The sequence below is a fragment of the Phoca vitulina genome, unplaced genomic scaffold, assembly GCF_004348235.1.
Source record: "Phoca vitulina isolate PV1807 unplaced genomic scaffold, GSC_HSeal_1.0 scaffold6, whole genome shotgun sequence".
NCBI lineage: Eukaryota > Metazoa > Chordata > Mammalia > Carnivora > Phocidae > Phoca > Phoca vitulina.
In genome coordinates this window covers 44,928,519-44,952,160 of record NW_022589709.1, presented here as the reverse complement: position 1 = coordinate 44,952,160, position 23,642 = coordinate 44,928,519, and the positions used below count along the sequence as shown (strand labels likewise).

Below are 23,642 nucleotides of genomic sequence, written 5' to 3'. Positions count from 1 at the left end.
AGATGTTTCTTAACAAGTAAAATGTTCACATGTTACTTTCCTTGCTTAGAGTGGTCAATGTACAGAGTCCATTTTAGTCATGGCATGGGTCCACTATTCTCCAGGTACATCTAGGCTCACTTTAGCTTATGGGAAACATTCTTTCTGAAACAGAAGTGAAAATAATGCTCTGAATCCATTTAGGCAATTTTAAATGCTTGGCTTGTACAGATATGGACATAGAATTGATGACATTGTTGTGATACTGAGTAGGTCTATCACAAAAAGAGAAGAATGCAGTGAATTGGGAAACCCTACTTCCAAATACACATACTTTGCATATATTTGGCTATACTGAAAAAAATCATGAAAAAAAAAAGGTTGCTAAGGATAGACTTCATTTTACATGATGCCAAATGCAAATAGCCATGAAAAATGGCACTCAATGGAAAACAGAGAAATTGGAATTTTGGGTCAAGTTCTGACATTTATAGGATTAAGTCATATAACCTCTGTAAATTGTTTCTTCATGTCTTGAGATAGAATATTTTATACAAATAATTATATGTACGCAGATTATTATAAGGATACAGTGAAAATTATTAGAAAAGCCCTTTGAAAACAACAAAGTGCTGCAGAAAGACAATTTATGATTGGTATAGAATATTCTAAGTGGTTCCTGGAGATGTTAAGGTAGTTATTTTTTAAAAAGCACTCTGTGATCAAATAAGTTTGAATATCTCCAAATAAAACAAAACTCTTTCCTATTGGACTCTGAAGGATCCTATGTTAAGATTCACTTGAATCAGTAAGAACAGAGAAGAGGATATAGGCTTTACCAAATATATTTTGGTACAGAATCTCTTTTTTTAATAACCTATGGAAGCAGTGTTTTGCAGGGTACAGTTTGGGAAATGCTCATAAAAGTTATCATTTGGGGAGAAAGGGAACTTAATTTGTTTTAGAGTACTGCATGTTTAAGATGAAAGAGTGATATATGTTATCCTAATTTTATCAATTCATAATCACACTGAGGAAGAGACAGCCTTTTGGAAACTCTGAGTCTGTAGTAAGAAGGACAGAATTCTGGTGGTAGAACTACCTGAAGAAAAGGAGTATCTAGAAAAATAAAAAATTTGAGGGTCAAAACCAGGAACCAAAAGAGCTAAGACTGAAGCCAGTTGTGGCCACAAGCTGAACCTAGAGAAGCCAGTAGTCAAGGGAGCACTTGGTGGCCCTTTGAGAGCCAGGCTGGGCTGAACCTTCCACGGGGATGAAGGTGGATCATAAATAGGCTGTCAACTTTCAGAGGGCAGAGCTGGAAACAAAGCACCAAGTAGATAAACCAAACGACAAGGACATAGGAAGCTTAGGTGAGAGGAGGGGAATCAGACACACCAGGACTCCAGGGAAATAGAGGGCAGGTCAAAGTGAGAGAACAGCATCCAGACATCTTGACAGACCTTGGGCAAGGGACCAAAACTCTAGTTGGCCTTGATACTAAGACCACAATCTATCCTAGTCAAGAAACATATCTATTTTCCTCTGAAATACATACTACTTCCAGAAAGTAATTAATTGGAAGCAATAGGCAGATATGTCCTTATGCACATCTTAAAAAAATCTCAGAGAAGATTCTAACCAGAGGTTAATACAGAAACAGGCATGGTTAGGTGGACCTACACTTCCCAGGAGACAGACTTTGCCAATGAACTACAGTAGCAGCGTGAAACAAAGACATTAGAGATTTAAAAGTCACTTCACAGAGGCATGTTTTCCCCACAGAAATGTGAGTTTAAGAGTGAAAGAGAAAATGAATGTGATACTTGCTATAAATACATTTATTTTATGTTGACATTAGCTAGCAAATAAATACTCCATAAATGAGAGACATCTTAATCATGAATGTAAATGAAAATTGGATGACCTACTCCTCATAGCACCACTGACTTTGAAAAAAAATTACAAAGGTCTTTAGGAAAAACCAAAACAACTGGACCAGGTGAGTTTAATTGTGACCAGGAGTCTTGAATAGAGCAGCGTTCTCTAAAATGTAGGGTGTGTACACAGACATGCCATCAAGTTGTAGGAAAAATGAGAATTTCTGTCCTATTTCATACTAGTTATATATTAAACCAAACAAATAGGAATCACATTTTTAAAATATTTAATGTGTGCCTGTGTGTGTGTGTGTGTGTGTGTGTGTATTTAATGGTCAGCAACACTAAATAAAATTTTTACAGTGTGGAGCCACAAATTTAAAGGGCAAGTTAGATGTACAGAAATACCAGAAGCCTTCCCTCAAGACAAGGTAAGTGGCCAGGGCTATGCACTAGGCTCTGAAAGGGCTTTCTGATCCAACAAATATTCCCTGGAAAAAGGAGTCACCTCACTCACTGAACAGTCTGTAAAATATTGTGGTAGAAATTGGCACATGAGCCTCCTGGCATGTTTCAAGTTCCCAGTCTATTGCTGGCTTACCCTGCAATCTTCAGCAAGCCTCTCAGACTCCCTGTGGCCTCATTATAAAACAGACATAACTTAGTCACTGAGAGAGTTTCTTTAAAGGCAAAACAAAATCACTGATTAGAGGAGATTCTCATTTTATTTGGAAGTCTTCACAAATGCTTGTCTTATTTGAATCAGTATTCTGATTCTAAATTCCAGGTTCTAAATTTCATTCATTGGCATATCTTCAGCTCATATTTTTAGAGGAGAAGGTTACGATTCTTAAAACTGTATCTCATTAATAAAAGATAAAGAATATGTCACAAATTAAAATTCATTTGTGCACAAAGGAATCAGAAGTCATTTAATTCTTATTATCACAAAAACACGAATGGGCCTGATGTGCACACACCATTCTTGTAAGTCCTGCTGTTCAGCTTTTCAATGGTCTCAAATACTTCTTCTAAGCCGAAGCATCCAATTCCCCCCATTTCTGTTTCTTGCCTCTGGCCTGTTGTACCATGACAGTTAGGGCGTCAGTAATCATACATGCGGCAGACACAGCTCCTTGCACCTGGCACCGTGTTTTGCAACAGTAGGTGTCTCAAAAATATTTATGCGAATTTTTAAATTATGAAGCCACTTAAAATAACCTCTGAACCACAAAGCCTCCCTCCAATTTCTATGGACCATTAAGGCTTGCTTCCAAAACTGCACCCTGCACTTAATCTAATGTACGCTTTAGAAGCTACTGTTTGTACATTTTTCATAATTTGCTATAGGTCAATGTTAGTGTATTAGTCCTTCATAATGGCTTAATATGTCTCACTGCTTTGTCTTAGGGGATTCTTATTTTTTTAAGCTGTATATAGAGAGATATCTACTAACCCATAGAAATGATACAAAGTTAGAACAGGTGGAAAGGTAGGGGGGATAGTTTAGGTATTAAGTAGATAAACTCTGCATAATATATGTTAATTTCTTTAATTTGAGAGAGAGAGCACAGAGGAAGAGGGAGAGGGAGAAGCTGACTCCCTGCTGAGCAGAGACCCCAATGCGGAGCTCGATCCCAGGACCCTGAGGTCATGACCCGAGGCGAAGGCAGACGCTTAACCAACTGAGCCTCCCAGGGTCCCCTATAAGTTAATTTTTTAAAGAGTCATTTTAAGGTTAGATGGTTATATCTGCAACACTAAGTAATTATATGATGTCTTTTTGTTAACTTCATCATAAATTAGCTGGTGGTCCTGATAATTTTCTGATTACTTTGGACGTGGTCAACCGTTATGTAAGATACTACAATCTTAGTTGTCTGAGAGGTTTTTTTTTTTATTATTATGTTATGTTAGTCACCATATAGTACATCATTAGTTTTTGATGTAGTGTCTGAGAGTTTTTAAAAGGGAAGGTTGCCTGGGCAGTTATCTTTTTTAAATAATATTCACATTTCATTTTGTTTTCTTTATTTTATTTTTTAAAGTGATCTTTACACCCAATATGGGGCTCAAACCTACAACCCCGAGATCAAGAGCTGCATGTTCTATGGACTGAGCCAGCCAAGCACCCCTATAATATTCACATTTTGGATGAACAAGAGAAAAAACGGAGTTTTAGAATACTGATGTGATCTGTCAGCCCCCAAAACCAGATTTTTGGACTTCAAACTATGCACTCAGTGTACTAGATTGACTCCAGCTGCATTTCCCTTTGCCTTCTAAGTTCTTGCTATATAAATACACTACTCAATTTTTTTTCTCATTAAAAGTTTTTTTTTTTCCTAATTGGATGGTAGAGATTCCCTTTGATATTGTAAACTTACAAAAAATGGAAAGATGATTTATAGTCTAAGCCAAGTACGGACATCTTTGACTCATTTCATAAACTCCAAAATACTAATGTTATGAAAGACGGAGGCTGTTTCATAATCATACATAAATTGTTTCATTACTTGATCTCTTTCAGATCTGCTTTATAACCGAACCTTTCCTGTGGCCTTATGGGTTACTATATATGAGATTTTGGGATAGTAAAATGGAAATCAGAATATTTCTTCATATTGCCAAATGTTTTCCAGGGGCCTACAGGTCCCTTGATCCTTGAAAATCTTTCCTTCAGCTTCTCTGTAAATAAATTGTCCAAAGGGCAAGAAAAGTTAATGGCTTTAAAGAAGTTACGAATTTTACGGCTAGAATACCCCCTTTAAAAAATCTGAAACAGACTAAATTAAATAAGGTTTAGTTAATTTGAAAACTTAAATTCAATTGCTTTCTTACACATTTCCATAAAATTAGTATTGCAATAAAGCTGTGTAGGGTTAGCTGCAATTTTGACAAAGGTCAATACTAAAGTGTGCAGTCTAACAACTCTATTAATTCTACTAATTTGGTTGAAATACTATGCAGACTACCTTAAATTAGCAAATGTTTCATGAAATAGACCAAAAGGTCATTTCCTAGGTGATCTGTTGACATTTTCCTTCCTGTTAGTCATTTATATTATGCTACCCTTCATGAAATCTGAAAAACTTTTAACCAGACTCAGTTATGGATGGTGACTTATCCATGTTCTATAGTCACCACCAATAAGGCAATGAATTCATGCATGATATATACACTATAAGAGAATTTATAATGTCTTATTTTAAAAAATATTTTTAATCAATCCAAGTTAATTCTTAGAGTGTTCCTTGTACAGCTGCATCTACTAGACCAAAATATTTCTTCGCAATTTATAAGATTATCATCAGTAATGCTCCTACCCCTGTTAGAATGTCATTAAACATCTCGATTCCATGCTGAATTTTAAGCAGTTTGTATAATCCGAGCATAAATAAGAAGGGAATTCACTCAATCTGTTAAAAAGCCACTGAAAATGGTCATAAAAACACATAAACATTCTAGTAAGAATATGATTTCTGTAGAGAACATTGCCAAGTGACATAATGTGCATTTAAAGCTATTAATATTATTATTACTACTCGCAGGTAAAGATCTGAAAAATCTGCCCCTACCTGGATAAAAAATTTGAAATTTTTCGTTTGCTAATGCAGATTTATGTAACTTATCAACACTGCTCACAGTTTGCAACTGAGTTGGTAGTATAGTATTTTACGTTTCATCATTTTATTGGAAAATCCCCTTTGGAAGAAGCAAAGAATATGGATACATATCTTCATTCTTAGTTATGACTGGTGGCATCAGATTATATTCTCCTGAGATTATGTAAAGCACCAGAAAGAAAAAAAAAAGGAGCTATCCATTGCTGGGAACCTACTATGTGCTTCCTTGGTTCTGTCATTTGTCTGATTTAATCCACCTTAAAATACGACAAAACTTCTGGGTCCTTTGTTTAGAAACTAACCACAGAAGATAATTGTCTGATCCTAAAGAATCTCAGTGAGATAAATGTCACTTTATTTTTATAACAGGGATTAAAATCTAATCTAACCATGTGTTAGGAATGTCCAACTATGAGTCAGGAATGATTGGCTTATGTGGTTTCAATTTAGGTGTAGGAAAGATTTTTGAAAGGCAGAAACTGCAATTTAACCTTCAGAGACCTTGGAAAACACACTGGTAGGGCTTCTTGCTCAAAGTTTTAGAGAACATCAAACACATCAAAGCGACGGAACAACATTTTTTCTGAGGTCTGAGAAATGTCTCTCATTTAGGACTGCCTGTGGACTTAACACCCTTTTGCCACGTTTCTATAGGAATAGCATAATGATTTCATGATTAATAGTAGCTCAAGGACATTAATCGGTTAGGTAAGATCACCTCTAAAAAATAACACAAGAACATTTGCTGGAGAAGCAGCTGATAGTTTGACCATATTATGGAAGAGACTAGAAGAAACCTAGAGCAATAATAAGAATAAAATGTTAAAGTGATATTTGAATACATAAGAATTCCTTAAAAGAATATCTTAAAGAATTCCTTAAAATACATAATGACTGGGCCAAAGGGCATTTGGGGGGTTTCTTTTAGAGCAATCTTATTTCCAGATATTATCCAAATAGGTTTGGGGAAAACCTATTAAATTGAAATAAAACTCTCATCATTAGAGGGTTATATGCACAGTTGATGTACAAAAGAAATTTCTTAAAAATCAATTAGCAGGAGATTGTTAATGAAGGAAGGGAATTTTAAATGACAGACGTGGTTTTTCTTCTGAAGAGCTATTTCTCAGAACTGATGCATCTTGGTTAAAAACACAGCTAAAACTTACAAATTCAGAAGTCTCAAACAAGGATAAAAACTGACTCTACACCAATAATTCAAAAACCAATTCACCCTACACATTATCTGTAAAAATGTTAATATTATTTTCAACAAAGATACTAACAAGCATAACAAGGTACAGTGGAACACATTATATTCTCTTGAGGAGAAGATGCTAAAAATAATCACAATTCTGGAGCATTTTCTTTCATGATGTCAACAAAGAAAAAAAATATAAGAAAAGATGTCAATTTACCTTGCCCTGAAGATTCTGAATATGTTTTGACACAACAAAAAACAGACTATACTGGAAGAACTGGTCCTTGAATTGACAGAAAATCTGTCACCAACAGAATGAATCTATTTCATCATGCAAGTGACTTCAAGAAGACAGTTGAAAAGCCATCTTAAAAAAAGTGATGGATGGAGGTGTGGATTGAAGATTACACACTGATTCATGTAAAAAATGTTTGTTTTATTTTATCTTTCTAAAGCTATTTGCCATCAGCAATCCTTTCACGTGGGTATTTCTGGAGTCTACTAGCTTATCTGAGTTACTTATGGGTTATAAGATATTTTGTCTTATTCCACATGGCATTATGACTCACAAATAAAATTAGCTAAATCCAGTTAATGAGAGGTAGGACTAGAATATTTCCAATACATAAAATGTTATACAGCAACAAAGAACCAGTTTAACTTTGCCATCCAAGTCTAACAAATGCGAAAAAGTTTTTCCATGGTTTCTTCAAATTAAGAACTTGAAAACTTCATAAAGTCTATGTATTATGAAAATTTAGTTCCTGTGTTATAAAGACTAGATCTTTAACATGAGACTTTATTTTATTTTTTTAAGATCTATTTATTTATTTTAGAGAGAGAGCGCATGCACAAGTGGGGGGAGGGGCAGAGGGAGAGACTCTCAAGCAGGCTCCCCGATGAGCCGGGAGCCTGACAGGGCTCCAATCCCACAACCTGCGAGATCATGACCTGAGTGGAAACCAAGAGTCAGATGCTTAACCCACTGAGCCACCCAGGAGCCCCTAACATGACATTTTAGATTTCTATTTCAAATATTATTTTAAAATTTGAGGATGTTACCAGTTAGGGACCAGAATGATATGCCATCTAGGCCCAGATCAATAATTTGAACTATACTTTGAACTATTCATTTATCCACTTATTCATTCATTCAACAAATATTTATTGAATGCCTATCATGTCAGGTGTTATAACAGGTATTCAGTTAGGTACTGGACAACAAGTTGAGAAGTCACAAAAGACAAATGTAGTTTCATCCCCCCTGGAGCAAACAATTGAATCTGAGAACACAATTTCCAATACAGTGTGATAATGGACAGTGAGGGTATTACCGAGGACACAGTAGTACTCAGGGGAGAGCTGAGTACTACCGTGGTAAGATGAAGCTGCTAGTAGTAGCAAAGCCTTCCCAGAAGAAAGTACATCCAAACTGCAGCTGAGGAGGTCACCCACACAGGGCAGGGGATGCTAAGGGTAGAGGTGCTCTTTCTATTCTTTTCCTCTAGGAAGAGGACATTTATAAAGGCATTGAAAGAGAGAACATTCGGTTTGAGAAAGTGAAGCAAATTTAGAAGTGTGGTAAGAGATGAAATGGGGCCAACTCCTGCAAAAACTTCGAGGCTAGGGGCGCCTGGGTGGCTCAGTCATTAAGCGTCTGCCTTCGGCTCATGTCATGATCCCAGGGTCCTGGGATCGAGCCCCGCATCGGGTTCCCTGCTCGGCGCGAAGACTGCTTCTCTCTCTCCCACTCCCCCTGCTTGTGTTCCCTCTCTCGCTATGTCTCTCTCTGTCAAATAAATAAATAAAAGCTTTAAAAAAAAAAGAAAACTTCGAGGCTATATTAAGAAATCTGCACTTTATTCTGAGGCTTATAGGGAGCAATTGAAGGGTTTTAGAAAGGGAGTAAGAGAATCATATTTGCATTTTAGAAAAAAAAATGCACTCACTGGTTACAGTTTGGGAAATGGATTTTTAGAGAGTGAGACCAGAAACAGGAAAGCTGGTCAGGAGGCTTCTGCAAAACCCAGGTGAGGGGGTGGTAGCCTAGATCAGGGAGGGGGCAGAGAGGATGGCGAGAAGAGAAATATACAGTGTGAGTGTATATGTGTGTGTATGTTTGTGTGTGTGTATGTGTGTGTGTAGACATACACCCTTCCTTCAAAAAGCTCTTAAACATTAAAAGGAGAAAAACACACAGAATTATCCTTAATGCATAATAGCTAATGAAAGAGCTCAATAAAGCTCCAGATCAATAGAGATCCAGATAGAATGTTAGGGGAAAGTAAAGAGAAAATTGACTATTTCTATTGAGAAGACTCTATTGGACATTTCGGGTGACTTAGAACAGACTCAGGTGGCAAATCTGGTTCCATGAAGAGTAACATTTGTTGCTATTATAATTGTTTTTGTAATTTTCAGAAATGTAATGAATTACCACAGTTTTGAAACTCATGGATACAGCATAAAAATAAATAATAGAACTCATATCTTTCAAATAAAATGACCTCATCATGGAATTAAGCTGTCTTACTTTTCTTTGCCACAGAAGACATTAACAAATTTGTGCATACTTAAAAGTACTCCACAATAAATGCATTTCAAGAAGATTGTTTTTAAAAAGCACTGACTATAACTGCACTTCATTTGCAAATGATAAATAGACTCTGCAGTGTCTATGCTTTCCTTCTATAAGCAAGGTCTCTTATGAGGATGTAATCAAATTGCTCCATTGCTTAGCAACCACGGATAAAGAGCTAATAAGTCAGGAGTCATGATTCTGTGGGAACAATCTGCAGGTCAATAGCATGATTTCAGGGCGGTCTGGAATCCTGCTGTGGCACTTTCAAACCAATATCAACAGGAAGCATTAGGATAGATGAGAGTTAAAATGCAAATGCTTTCATAATCGATTGAATTGACCCATGTATATTGTGATCTGGTACAATCTGGGGCATCAATCTGACAGAAGCATCTATAAATAAACATCACAGTAAAAATAGCCCATGGATATGGCTTCATAAGGAATTTTTGTTTTACCAATTTTAGGTAAGCCAAAGAAGAAGGTACACTTAAATTAGAATGAAGGCAAGGACTCTGACATTCACCTAACCAACAGGAAATCTCCAAAGGAAGAGGAGCAGACACTGGTGAAACAGTTTTTGAAAATATTACCTGTAACCATTGTGACTGGTCATTGTGGCCAGAGGTCCAGGCATTCACTTTGCCCTGTTTGTCCAGTCGAGCTTTCCTTGGTTCCCAAGTGAACATGTCCATGTTGAGAGTCCTGAAGATGCTCGATGCAGTGATCTGATAGTCTTGTATATGTCCTGATTTCATCCCCAGAGGCTCCGAACAGCCTGGAAGAAAATGAGAAGGGCTCCATGAGAAAAATAATTTATTACCCTGGAAGTCTTCTATGTTCATTTTGGATGGGCGAAAGAAGATTAAGCATAATGCTATTCATTTCCCCAAAGAGAAAGCATCTAAATTCAGAAAAGGCTATAATCAGAAATAAATCTGGAACAAAATCGAAAAACAAGATAGCCAATTCAGGCTATTTTGTCTGAATATATTTTGGAAAAATTGAAAACAAGGCAGACAATTCAAACTACTTTTCTGTGATAGATGATTTTGCAAAATGAAAACAAGGCTGAAATGCTCTCTCCTGTCTCATTACTGATAGCCTCATGACTATTCCCTGGTTTTCAACAGTTTCATTGTGTCTTCAAAAAAGAACATTTTCTCACAAAGTATATTTGGTTTTCTTTTATTTGTTTCCATAATATTGCAAATGAAAATTCCCTCAGTACAAAGTCATTTTCACAAACCACTCCAATGGTATATTTCAAACTGGACAGTATTTTGTTTTCTGAGAATTGTCTGTTAATCTTTATCACTGATTCTTATAGCACCAACATGGCTTCTTCTGGACACTGAGGAAGCTTATATTTATTCAACGTGTACCATGTGCCAGGCACTATGCAAGTATAGAATTTAAAGTAATAGATAAGATAATAAAAGAAAATAAGGTAATTCTTGCAAAAATCATTATTGCATAAGCCTTCTTATAAAAACTTACATTTTGATCATACTCAGTAACTTCTAGTACTGGATATTTTTGGAAGATTTTCAAATCGGCACATATGTTTTCAGTTTTGACATGATATGAAATTTGGGTTTGTTTGTCAATGGGAAATTGTGTGTATATGTCCTCACATGCGTGCGTGTGCGCACACACACACACACACACACAATTTCTCAAAGAAACATACACATAATTTCCCAATCTTGAGTTGCAACTGTGACAAAATTCCATTCACAAAGCTCATAACAGGAAGCATGATTCTATTACCATATTAGTCAGTGGTTGAGTCTTGCTATGTATAATTGCTACATTTTGACCAAAGAACACATGAGTTTGATCATCAAGAAAGCCAAGACGAAAAGGGGGACTTCTCCAATCAAGTCCATCGCCTTGTACTGTACTGGTTCCCCACTTATTCTCTTTGTGGCCTTTTACCCATTATTTAACCATTTTATGCCTCCCTTTTCTCATCTGTAAAATGGTGGTAATAATAGAACCTACCTCAAAAAGTGTTCAAAGAAATTAGCTAAATAAAGTATTTATTTATTTATTTATTTATTTATTTATTTATTTATTTATTTAGCTAAATAAAGTATTTAGAAACAGTCTGGCATATAGCTAGCATTCAGTAAGTGTTAGTTATGCTTATTATTTCCATAAAGCTCATTCTGACACATAACAACCTTAAGTCCCCAGATCAGCAGACCAGTAAGCACTAAATAATGTAGTAGGACTGGTTGCATTTTTTGAAACGAGGCTGTTTTAAGTCCAGGCTCTAAGAGAGAGGGCTTAGAACTGCTCATGATAAATAATTCTTCACTACAATTAATTGCTTCTGTTCTAGTCAATCTAGATCACTACCTTCTTGAGGCTTCTCCATGTTTGGTCTCACATCCACCTTCTAGGAAATACCTCTCCTATGCAAACATGACCAAAACTGACATGGAGGGTTAGCCAATTGTGTGCCTTAGCACAAGTCTTATTGGAATTCAGGTGTAGGAGACCTAGACCCTAAGTCTCAGGATTAAAATAGTTCAAATTCCTAAATATAACTTCTGAGGGAGAAAAATTGCATGACAAATCTCAAAGATTCTAGAAAATTCCAAAATCTTAACGACATGCCATTTATCTGCTGGCAGTTCTAAGGTAACATGCATTGCCTGCATTATAGATTTCTGACTTTTCTATTATGACCATCAACCCCCCGCCCCCTCCATACCCACCCTGCCCTGATACTGGAGTCTTTGTAAAACTGCTTGGCTTGCAGAAAGATACAAAGGAAAGGGAAGTTGTTTTTCTCCTTTTGTGATATAATATTTGAAGTCGGATGCCTTTACTTTGACCATTTCTGCTTCGTCATAGAATTCATTTCATACCCACTCTGTTGTCTAGTATCTAGCCCAGAGCAAGTGCTGAATAATTTGTTCAAAGAATGGATGGATTAATGACTATTCCTCCTCTAATTATAGTCATGATTCATTTCATTCTAACCATCTTAAATCATACCTCTTTCAGAGAATTTAGGGGATTTTCTTTTTTAAGTGTCTGAGAAAAAAATTAACTGTTGATCTTCTGGGCAGGCTGAGAGATCTTAATAACAGCTTATTGAATACAATAAGGCAGACTTGTGCTTAACGGCATTGCAGGGGACTGTGGGAAATCATTTGGCACATTATATTTCTGTTTATTTCTAAGTGTTATAACTAACCTCTCTGCCAATTTGCCTCACACCACAAATTTTCCTTCCCATCCACATGATTTCATATGTGTAGATTAACACTTTTACCAGAATAGACAGCACCTGAACAAAATGAGTATTAACAAAAAAATTGATCATTTCTAGAGTGAGGTGCCCTAGCATTTAAAAGCATCCACTGAGAGATTTTATCCTCTGCATGCAAGTTTGAAATCAATTTGTGGAATTGGGAGATGGGGTATGTTCTTTTTAAGAGCATAAAATCTGTAAAGTGTCAGGTGTAACCTCCAGTAAAACCTGAAAGTAAAATATATTCATACCTTGGGCGTGTAACTGTGCCATGTAAGAGAGACTGACCCCCATGAATCAAGAGACTGGAGAATTGGGGACGGCAATGTTAAACAACTAAAAACCACGGGGCTTGGCTTCTCCTTGATTGCTTTATGATGAATGACTTAGGGATGACACTGGCCTGTGATGATAGAGTGACATGTAATATAAACACTGCACAGCAATGATTCTGTTGAGATTTCTGGCTGTCAATAAGCTGGTTCGAATTACCAAAATAAAGAAAACATCATTGTTAGGATAATTAATAGTACTAAAGCCATATGTTGGTTGCTTTATAAACGATGCCCATATATAGTATGAAAATGTGATTCTTAAAATAGATTCATTCATCTGGCCAAATGTCTCTAATTCCTTTAAATGTAATGGGTTCACTTAAAGTTTGGCTGTTTTTAATAGTAACTTTTATTTGCTAAAAATCACTCTCTTTCTTGGCATCAGAAATAAACCTAAGGAGGGAAACAAATATAAAGCATGCATTTTAACATCTGTACAACCTCTTGATATGAATAAAAAGCTCTCAGTTGTCCATTTGGACAGATGTGTCCTCGTATTTTTAGCTAAATGGCATTATTGTAAGTTTGATAAAGCCTTTCATGCTAAAAAGTGGGGCACACATGAATTTTGGCTTTCTACAAAACAATTGTTTGAACAAAATAATCTCAGACCATAGTGGCAAAGATAGTTTTTAAATGTTGATGCTAGAGTACAAGAACCACCACCAAAAATATAGCACAGTGAAATGCCTAGACAAGGTTTTTTGTTTAGTTCAGAATCTAGCTATATTGAAATGGGACCACTGTGAGATCCACACATTAAGTCTTCATCTTTATATCCGGTACTGATGGTCCTGGAAGACAAGAATTATTTAGCTCTGAATCCTTTGATAGATTTATCTTTGAGCTGGATGATCACTGTTTGTACAATAAGCAGGTTGCTAGATAAGAATGATCTCAGAATGAATTTATAGTAGCTATCATGGTTTTGAAGTATTACCTCCCTGGGAGGAATGATAAATTTACATGTTTCATAAAAACTAAACAAAACAAAATAAAACCAAGTTCTCATGGTGGATGGACAAAGATAAAGCTTACTTTTCTATGCCATAAAGCCTAAACATAACTGCAATTTATGAGGTCAGGCAGATTCCCGTTTTTGCTGAACTTTTGTCACAAAACATAAATCATAGTTACTCCTAAAAACAAGACACAGTTAAATTTGACAAAAGTTTCCAGTGAGAATTTGTTGTACTTTTTTGAAATACACTGCTCCTTCTACATTAATTCTATTCTGTAGCATGTTTTGGAACTTGTTTATCCTACACGCATACGTGCACATGTGCACACACACACATTTTCTCAATGAAGCATGCCCTAGACATTTTGTAGCAGAAATTAATATCTGTGAGTGTTGGAAAATGGCAAATTAGTAGTAGACTACATACAAATATGTGTTTTTTTCTTTAAAGAAAATACAGAAATAGATAATATAAGACTCACCTGATAGTTCACATCCAAGAAGTTCCATTCTCAAAGTGCAGTGTCTTCGACAAACTTGCGGATAGAGTCTTACATACTGAGCTTTTATCGGGGGTGTGAAAGAGTTAGCATAGGGTGTGTTGTTATCAACGTTTCCACGAAACACCTGGGTAAAGAGATAATATAGAGTTTAAAATTATTAATTGCAACAGCTTCTTTACCTATTTTCATATATTGACCCTATATCCTATCCAACGTAATGCTTCAAAAATTGGATTAAGTAATTTGGGGATCTGGAGCATTTAGGAAGCACCTTGTCCTCAGCTGTGAATATAAAACCTATAGATAAAGTCCTAATTAAAGCTATAAACCATTGTGGTCTATGGCATAATCTATATTCTACTATGATGGTCTTGTCGATTTTAAGGTCAGTCCTTCAGAGCCAGGGGAGTACTTCTTTATTTTTTTGAGAAATGGGCACCTTAAACCTTTCAACTTAATCTGGGTCCATCCGTTCATGCTACTTAGTATTTATAGGTGTTTTTGTTTTGTTTGGTTTGGTTTGGTTTATTTTTTGTAGGAACTAGTCTTCACTAGTACTTTCTGATTACTCAGTCTCTCTAATGCTATGATCAGACTTAAGGATGCTTCAGGGTCTGATTCCTCAAGATTACTTTCTTATCAGTCAGTCCCAGATCACTGGATGAGAAACTCAAAGCCTTCATATATATCTCCAGTGAAACACAGTGTTTCCCTCTAAAAATTAGATGCTAAAATGTGTTATTTTTAATTCTTTTAAATCTCATTTTTCTTTTACTTTTCATATAACTTAGTAATCAGAAAACTTTATTTAATTTCACTTAAGAAAGTATTTAAAAAATCTTTCATAAAATTTATTAGAGTTTAGTCTAACCACTTGGTTTTAAATGGGATGAGCTGCAGTCCTGATATTTTTAAAATTAAACCTTTTGAGGAAAATTTGATAAAAAATTGGGACTATCATATGAAACGGCAAAGTAGACACTGAATATTATATTCATTTCCTCTAACATATTATATTCTGCTGAGTAACAAAGTTGTTTTCTAATGTGAAATATACAAGCATACATCTTTTCTATCACCTGGTATTTTTGTTAACACTAATAATTTTTTTCTTCAAAAATAGTAATTTTGATCTGTACTTATTTGATTAAGGAGAGTGCTAATCTGTCAAAGCAATAAAATGAAATCGAAAGCTATTTTAAAAATGAAAATTAATTGTCATATACAGGACTATGCTAACATTGTGATAAAGTGTTTATACAACCACCAGTTAAAATCTGAGAAAATCTTAAACAGTAGCCACTGTACTTTATAACTTGGAAAAACTCCTTACACCCTACACCTTACTAGACCAATTAAAAAAAAATTACAAATGTATTTGCAACAACATAAGGTTTCTGTTTAAGACTCAGTAACTATTTGGCAATCAATGATTATTAATGAAATTTTACTTTTAAATTAAATATGTTAAGTCAGTCTTACCATGTCTTCATTGGTGCCTTTTACTTTGTACATTGTCCAAGTTTTTCCATCGTTGCTATAGGCAATTTTGTAGGATTTTATATACTCTGGACTTCCAATCCTTTTAGCTCCTTGAGTAATCACACCAGTGACTCTCATTTTTCTTTGTAAATTTATCTAAAGAGACAAGGCATAATCAACGGTAATCTCACTGTTTTCAAGATAACAATATTGACAATATCGATTTTGGGAATGGGACATTTTTATTTATTAGTATAGATTTAAAATAATACAAAAATATATTAATTTTCCTGTATTTTTTCAGATGATTATTAAGTGTACGTCAAGTTTAGCTTCAAAATCTTTCTCTAATGGAATATATTTCTTAAGTAAGAAATATTCGTGAACAAAGTTTGAAAAAGGCAGTTTGCTGCCAAAATATTAGTATGAAAAACATTTGGTTGGTTACAATATGGAGGTATGATTTAGTAAACTAAAAAATGGGAATATTATCTTGTCAAAATTGCCTCAGTGACATTACTTTGAAACAGTAGTGTCAACATAATTTTAATGTGTCTCAAGTTCTTTTGACTTCAACAAATTTCCATTTAAAATTAAACATGAAAATCGTTCTGAGATCACTGAATACTAGAATAAAAAAAAGATAAAGGTAACAGTAATGACAAAAACAAACAAAAAAACCAAACAGAAGTATCTTGAGTTGCTGGATCTTTATACTGTAGTCTCTATTATGGGTTACGGAGGGTTTTCAACACATAGTTGCTTTTCTCTTCATTTCATCATATGGAGACTTTCTAACCAGTATTTTCTCTCCATATATTCTCCCTATTCCAAATCACCTTCTAATAGTTTGCTGCAAGAGTAACAGTCAACTAATAAAATTTTTAGTATTTTTTCATAGTTAAATAGGGAGCTCCTTCTAAATGCTACAAGGTAAGAAACATTTTCTTCATATATGGCAGACATTAAAAATTGTTCTATTAGCAGGGTGCCTTGGTGGCTCAGTCAGTTGAGTGTTGGACTCTTGATTTTGGCTCGAATCATGATCTCGAGGGTCATGGGATGGAGCCCCACATAGGGTTCTGTGCTCAGTGGGGAATCTGCCTCTCTCCCTCTTCCTCTGCCCCTCCCCCCACTTGTGTGGGTTCACACTCTCTCTCAAATAAATAAATAAATCTTTTTAAAAAAATTGTTCCATTCACTTTAGAATGCCCTTACAATATTTATAAAATCTCCAACTAAGTAGAAAGGTACTGTCTCAAATGTTCTTGACAAATTGCTATAGAGCTCCCTTCTCACCAATTACAAATCAGAACAATTTTAATGTCTCATATTATAATGTTAATAATTCAGATATCATTTCCCAAAGAAAATGAGAAAATCTTCAGATTCATGCAAGTGACTAGGGTTTTTCACTTTGTGATGAGACTAAGTTCACATTTGTAGAGGATGTGCATGAGGAAACCAGCTCCTCTATAAGTCACTATATATATATATATATATAGCATATATAAACTATATGCTAAATATATATTCATGTTGCATATTCAAAAAGTTAAAAATCAGAACTAAGAAAGCAATCCTTAAAACCTTCCCACCCCCATACAATCCGTGTGACTTACTAAAGGCTTACGATGTTTTATTTCCCTGGATTTATAGATTTTAAATGTATTAAGTGTGTTATGGGCAATCCTTCATGTAGCAAATGTTCTTTTAGGCTTTGGAAAATTTGCCAACAGGGCAAGGGCTACCTTCCTCTTTATTGTGAGCTTCCAGTCTCATCTTCCCTCACTGAACGTCATGAGGATCCTTCCCATTCAGTGTTAATAAGGCACTTCTCTTGGGAAAAGGCAGTATTGACTCATGTATTAAGAAAACTTGGAATTCTGATGAGTTAAATAACTGGGACGGGGTAGTCCCCAGCTTCTGACTGGTGAACATTCATATGCCCCTCTTTCATTCGTATAATGCAGAACTTACAAACAACATTTTTCTTGTTAAATTCTGGGTCTTTGGTCCCTTCTCTTCTGCAACAATGCTAAGTAAGTTGACTCGGCTGTCCAGTTTTACTTTTCTCATTTTAATACTCTCACATCAACATTTCTGACATGAATACATGTTTGTCCCGTTCTTGTTTGGAGGCTCAAATAACAAGATTATACTCCATGAAGGTAAATTTTACCTATTGTTCTTTTTTTTTTTTTTTTATTAAAGATTTTTTTTTTTTAATTTATTTATTTGAGAGAGAGAGAATGAGAGAGAGCAAGCACATGAGAGGGGGGAGGGTCAGAGGGAGAAGCAGACTCCCTGCCGAGCAGGGAGCCCGATGCGGGACTCGATCCAGGGACTCCAGGATCATGACCTGAGCCGAAGGCAGTCGCTTAACCAACTGAGCCACCCAGGCGCCCCTTACCTATTGTTCTTAATATTTATCTCAACTAGTTCTCTAAAGATTGATTTTGGAATTTTAACTGTGAGTTTAGAATAGGTAACCTCCAGAAGATATTTATTATTTCAATATGTTAGGTAAATTAGCACATTGCTATGGAAGAACAACATTCTTCCAGTATCTTACATATGATCTTCTTTTTCTTTTTTTAATCTGAGACTCTTCAGAGTCTAAACCATTTTAATATATACAACATAAATAGTGGACACTTTGAATCATGTTTCCTCCCATTGTGGAAGCCAAATTCCACCCTTGATATTGCTGAACATTTCTTTTCAATTATCTTTTATCTTGTTTCAATTATCTTGTTTATACCTCTTATAGACAACCAAATTATCTCTGCTTGAGTTTTGGCTGATGAGCTGTAGACTCATTTTCTAAAGCTTAAATTGTGGAAGTACAACAATCAGAAAATAAAAATTTGAGTACATGTTTCTCTCTAAATCATTTGAAATGATGTTTTAAAAGATTCCTATTTACTCTAATATTTATAGGCCCTGAGAGTATATCTCAGGGAGCTGGAATTCCAGATAATAAAGCAGCACCCAACTTGGGTCGTATCTACTTTTAGTCAGTATTTGTAATTAAATATCAGGGCTGTTTTCATTACATAAAAAATTTATAGAACACAGGTTCTGGGATGATTAACACTTACTAGGTTTTAGACTACCAGGGATTTTAGGTCTACCAGGGATTGTACCAGAAATTCCAAAATTACTCCCTGAACTTGATGGATATTCAAACATACAATGAATTATTTTCATTTATTTATCTGGTTTCAGAGAAATTATTATTCTACTGGGAGGTAGGTAGATTGCATGGCCAAACAGAAGCTCATTCTAAGGTATTTTGAGTGAATGGTGTCCCCTGCATGCTTATAAATATTAAGAAACATAATCTGGATCCAGAATGCCTAGAACCCATGCAAAGGCCAGGCAGAAGGCAAAAAAACTGACGGTTTCAGCCCTGGCTTTTGTCACTTCCCACCAATATAATCTTGGGCAACTTGTCTAAGCTTTCTGAAATTTAATTTCCTCCCTTGTAAAAGGGATTTTAATAGAATTATTGCATGTGAGGATTATACGATGTAATGCATGTAAAAATTTAATAACACCTGCCACCTAGAAATCTCTTGGAACATTTGCTTTTGGGGTTGATTTTCAGTTTTTGTTGTTATTTAAATGAAAAGAAGCATTCTTTCTACTTTAACCATTTGATGTTAGGGAATTTGGGCTTGGAGAGGTACACTGCATTTATTAGAGCTGATACTCATAATAACCATACGAAAATACTTTTAGAAACAACTTCCAAAGCTATGAGCTTATAAGACATTTAGGGCTACTATGTTTAAGTATGTGTGTGTGTGTGTGTGTGTGTGTGTGTGTGTGTGTGTGTGTGTGTGTGTGAATCCAATCACTAGCTTCAAAGTGGGGAAAAAAGGAAAATTCATGGGTTCCTGACAAGACAGCAACAAGCATGGGATACTGCCCCTCTCCCCTGAATTCAGCACTGGAGATACTCCAGGTTAGAAGGTTGTTGAGCAGGTAGTGAGATTTATCAAACTCTAACGCAAAAAAACCATGAGAAACCCTTAGCGTAATAGGAGTTTTCGAGATCCCAGTGTATGTCTCTATGTTTGGGATGTGGGGAAAACTCCAAGGGCTAGTGATGGGAGACAGGCTTGAGAAGAGCTTTCTAAATTTGCCATTTCTTATTCTCATTTTGCAGTCTGGCTCCTTCCTGATCTACCCAGTTCCAGTCCAGTGCCAGGGGAGGCAGTGGTGACATGTGGGCCAGGCTGGAATGGGGAGCCTGCAGTCACTCACAAGTCTGCGTGTTTCCCCCTCTGCACTCCGCAGCCTTGTCTCTGCACTAAGGAGGTAAAATGGAGCAATGGAGATGCTGATAAAAGCAGGGTCTGGGGCAACTGAGTTAGGAGGGAGAGGGATTCAGGATAAGTACAGATTATAACTGTCATAAGGCCCCCTCTTTGCACCAACGTGATCCACCTGGAATCGCTGAAACTAGGTCAGGGGTGTCACATTGCCCTTCAGGTACAAGACTAGCCAAGATATTAATACAAACTCCCTGAGAAATGCAAGCACTGTAATCAAAAGAAGAAAACAAAAAAAGAACTAATACTAGAAAAAAACTAATCTAATAGAACTGAAAGATTAAGATTTTAAAGTTAAAAAAAAAAATTTCCTAAGAAGATAAGGACATTTTTGAAACATAAGACTGAAACAAAAAAAGAACCAGTTGGAAATACTGAGAATAAAAAATATAATTAAAGTTAAAAAAAGTTTAAAATTAAGCTACATAAGGTTCCTAATGGGGGGATTTCAAACAAAGAGACAGAGTTGTAGAATAAACTAGTGAGCCCAAGACAGGTTATGAAACCCCTTCCAGAAGGCAGTAGAATGCGATTCAGAGATTGCCCATACTGGCAGATGATGTAACAATTTACTTTGAGAATTCAAGGAAGCAACAAATAATAAAAATGAATGAAAAAGTTCTGCAAATTTGCTTAATATGAGATCAACATTTAATCTATATCAGCAATTAATTGAAAATGTAATATAAATAATTAAGATAGTGTGATACTGCCACATGTAAAAGCAGACAGATCAATAAAACAGAGTAGAAAATCAATAAATAGACCCCACTCTGTAAAGAAATTTTATATATGAAATAACTGATATTTAAATCAGTGGAGAAAAAATAGAATATTGAACAACGGGATTGGGATAATTTGGTAAATATCTTAAATAAATAAATTTAGATCAATATCTGTCCTTTTATCCCAGAGTAAATTCCAGGTAAATTAAATACTTAAATGAAAAACAAACAAACAAACCACCAAAGGACCAGAGGAGAATATTGAATTAAAAATAATCTGAGATGAAAATGACTTTCTAATCATGGCACTAGTTTTAAAAATGTCATTAAACTAAAAATTTCTTTAAGATAAAAAGCAAAATAAAGTAAAATATAAATGACAACTATTATTAATGTTTTCTAAATCATATCATAGCAAAGAGTTGATTAATCAAAGAAATTAGGTTTTACCTATTAACAGGTAAAACACAAACAACTCAATAGAAAAAACATGGGCAAGTGATTTTTGTTAGTTGACATCAAAGGAAATACATATGGATCTTAAACATATGAAGAGATACTCAATCTTACTCAGAATACAAATTAAATTAAACCTACTCCAAGATACTATAATTCACACAATATTATAAAATATTCACTAAAGTGTAAAGAAATAGGCAAGCTTGTACATTCCTAGTGGGAGTATAAATGACAGTCTTTTATGAAGGACTTTTATGAATTTGTGACATGAAATGAAATGACAAATGCACATTTCCTTAAACTCAGCAATTTCATTCTAAGAATGCAGCCTACAAGTATAATCATACATAGGCAAATTGATGTAGCTACAAAGTTGTTCCCTCCAGCACTGTATATAACAGAACACAATTTCAAACAATTTGAATCTATCAATAGGGGTCTAAGTCATTTCATTATGGAAAAGTCCAGAAAATGGAATACTCTTCATTTGTAAAGAAAAGGAACAAGAATGAGGGGTGGGAGGAGAGGAGCAAGAGGAGGAGGGAGAGAAAGAGAGAGCTCTTAGCATAGGCTTAAGAAATTACTGCTTGTCAAGTTTTGGTGTGGTATCAAGGAAGAGTATCTACAATTATCTGGAAATTATATGGAAAAAGCAGTAAGACATTTGCAACAGAACAGTGTGTGCTGCATACTTCTGTTTATACTACTGTAAAGGGCAAATAATACGTATACATATTTTCTTGTACAGGATTATAATGTCTCTGAAAGCAAAAACACAAAACTGGTTAACAGTGGTTTCTTTAAAAGGAGGTAAACAACTTGGGGAGAGAAGAGGGAAGAATAACTTTGACAGTGCTGTATATACTCTTCAGTGTCTTTTGAAACTTGAAGTATGGGATGTCTTACCTATTCAAAATATAAATATAATTAAGGTAAAAATAAAAGATTGATAATAAGATGTTATTATAATATTGAAAGGAACTATAAAATATCTAGAAACTAAGTGGTTCTAGAAAATATCTAGAAAGTATTAATAAACAATTAATATGACCTTATGGAAAATATTTTTTAACCAAAATATATAACGGAAGACCAGTATACATTTTAATGGATGAGACAACATAATAAATTTGTTCTCTGAATTTTGTTTGTAAATTCTGTGCAGTTTTCATCAAAATCCAGGACAGGGGGCACCTGGGCGGCTCAGATGGTTAAGCGTCTGCCTTCGGCTCGGGTCATGATCCCGGGTCCTGGGATCGAGCCCCACATTGGGCTCCTGGCTCAGCAGGGAGTCTGCTTCTCCCTCTCCCTCTCCCCCTGCTCATGTTCTCTCTCTCTCTGTATCTCTGTGTCTCAAATGAATAAATAAAATCTTAAAAAAAAAAAATCCAGGACAGTATTATGTGTTATGATAAATTTATTCTAAAAAATCTATAATTTTATTTTAAATTATACATAGAAAAACAACTTTTCATTATAAATACTCAGGAATACTGGAAAAGAGATATGAAAAATGGGGGAAATTTGCCATATATTAAGACATCTCAAGACTATTTTAATTAAAAATAATGTGGTGCTAACCTAGAGACAGAAAAATACCTAATTGGAATTGGAAGAGGGGTCCACGAAGAGGCCTAGACATATATTCACACTTGAGGAAGCTTTACAAGTCAGGGGGGAAAGGCCAGATTTAGTAAATGGTGTTGGGAAAATTGATAGTCTATATAGAGAAAAATGAGTTTGGACTGGAATGTACTAAGGGCCAAACGTGAAAAGTAACACTATTCACCTAGTAGAAGAAAATGTAGAAACATATTTTTGTGACCTCAGAGTTGAAGAAGCTGTTCTTAAGAAGACCAGAAAAACACAAAGTGTGAAGGGAAAAATGAAATTGGTTCCTTTTAAAAAATTTAAAGGTTTCTATTCAACCAAGTACATTAGAGGTAAAGTTAATAGAAAGATGACAGCTCGGGAGGAGAGATTTGTAATATCAAACACCAACAGGGGCTTATGTAGTACACTAGTTCACAAACTTCTAGGTCTCAAGACTCCTTTACTCTTAAAAATTACTGAAGGACCCAAAGAGCAAATGCACTCACACACAGCATTGTGAGATATGTATATATGTGTATATATATACATACACACACACTGTATATAGTAATATAGTAATATATGGAGTATATAACATATATATTTATCGTATTAAAAAGCTGACAAATAAAAAATACTTAATAATTAATTTTAAAATAACAATAATAAACCAAATACATTTTATTTATTTATTTATTTATTT

The 23,642-nt window shown here is 35.1% G+C and overlaps 1 protein-coding gene across 1 annotated transcript in view; it reads right to left on the bottom strand.

Moving 5' to 3' along the window:
- The window catches only part of EDIL3 (EGF like repeats and discoidin domains 3), a 398,312-nt gene that overhangs the window by 80,868 nt on the left and 293,802 nt on the right, over nt 1-23,642 (bottom strand). The window contains exons 7-9 of the mRNA XM_032404039.1: nt 15,820-15,975; nt 14,317-14,461; nt 9,861-10,045 (exon numbers count right to left, since the gene is read on the bottom strand). Coding sequence (XP_032259930.1) covers nt 9,861-10,045; nt 14,317-14,461; nt 15,820-15,975 — 486 coding nt within the window. The remainder of the gene's footprint in view (nt 1-9,860; nt 10,046-14,316; nt 14,462-15,819; nt 15,976-23,642) is intronic.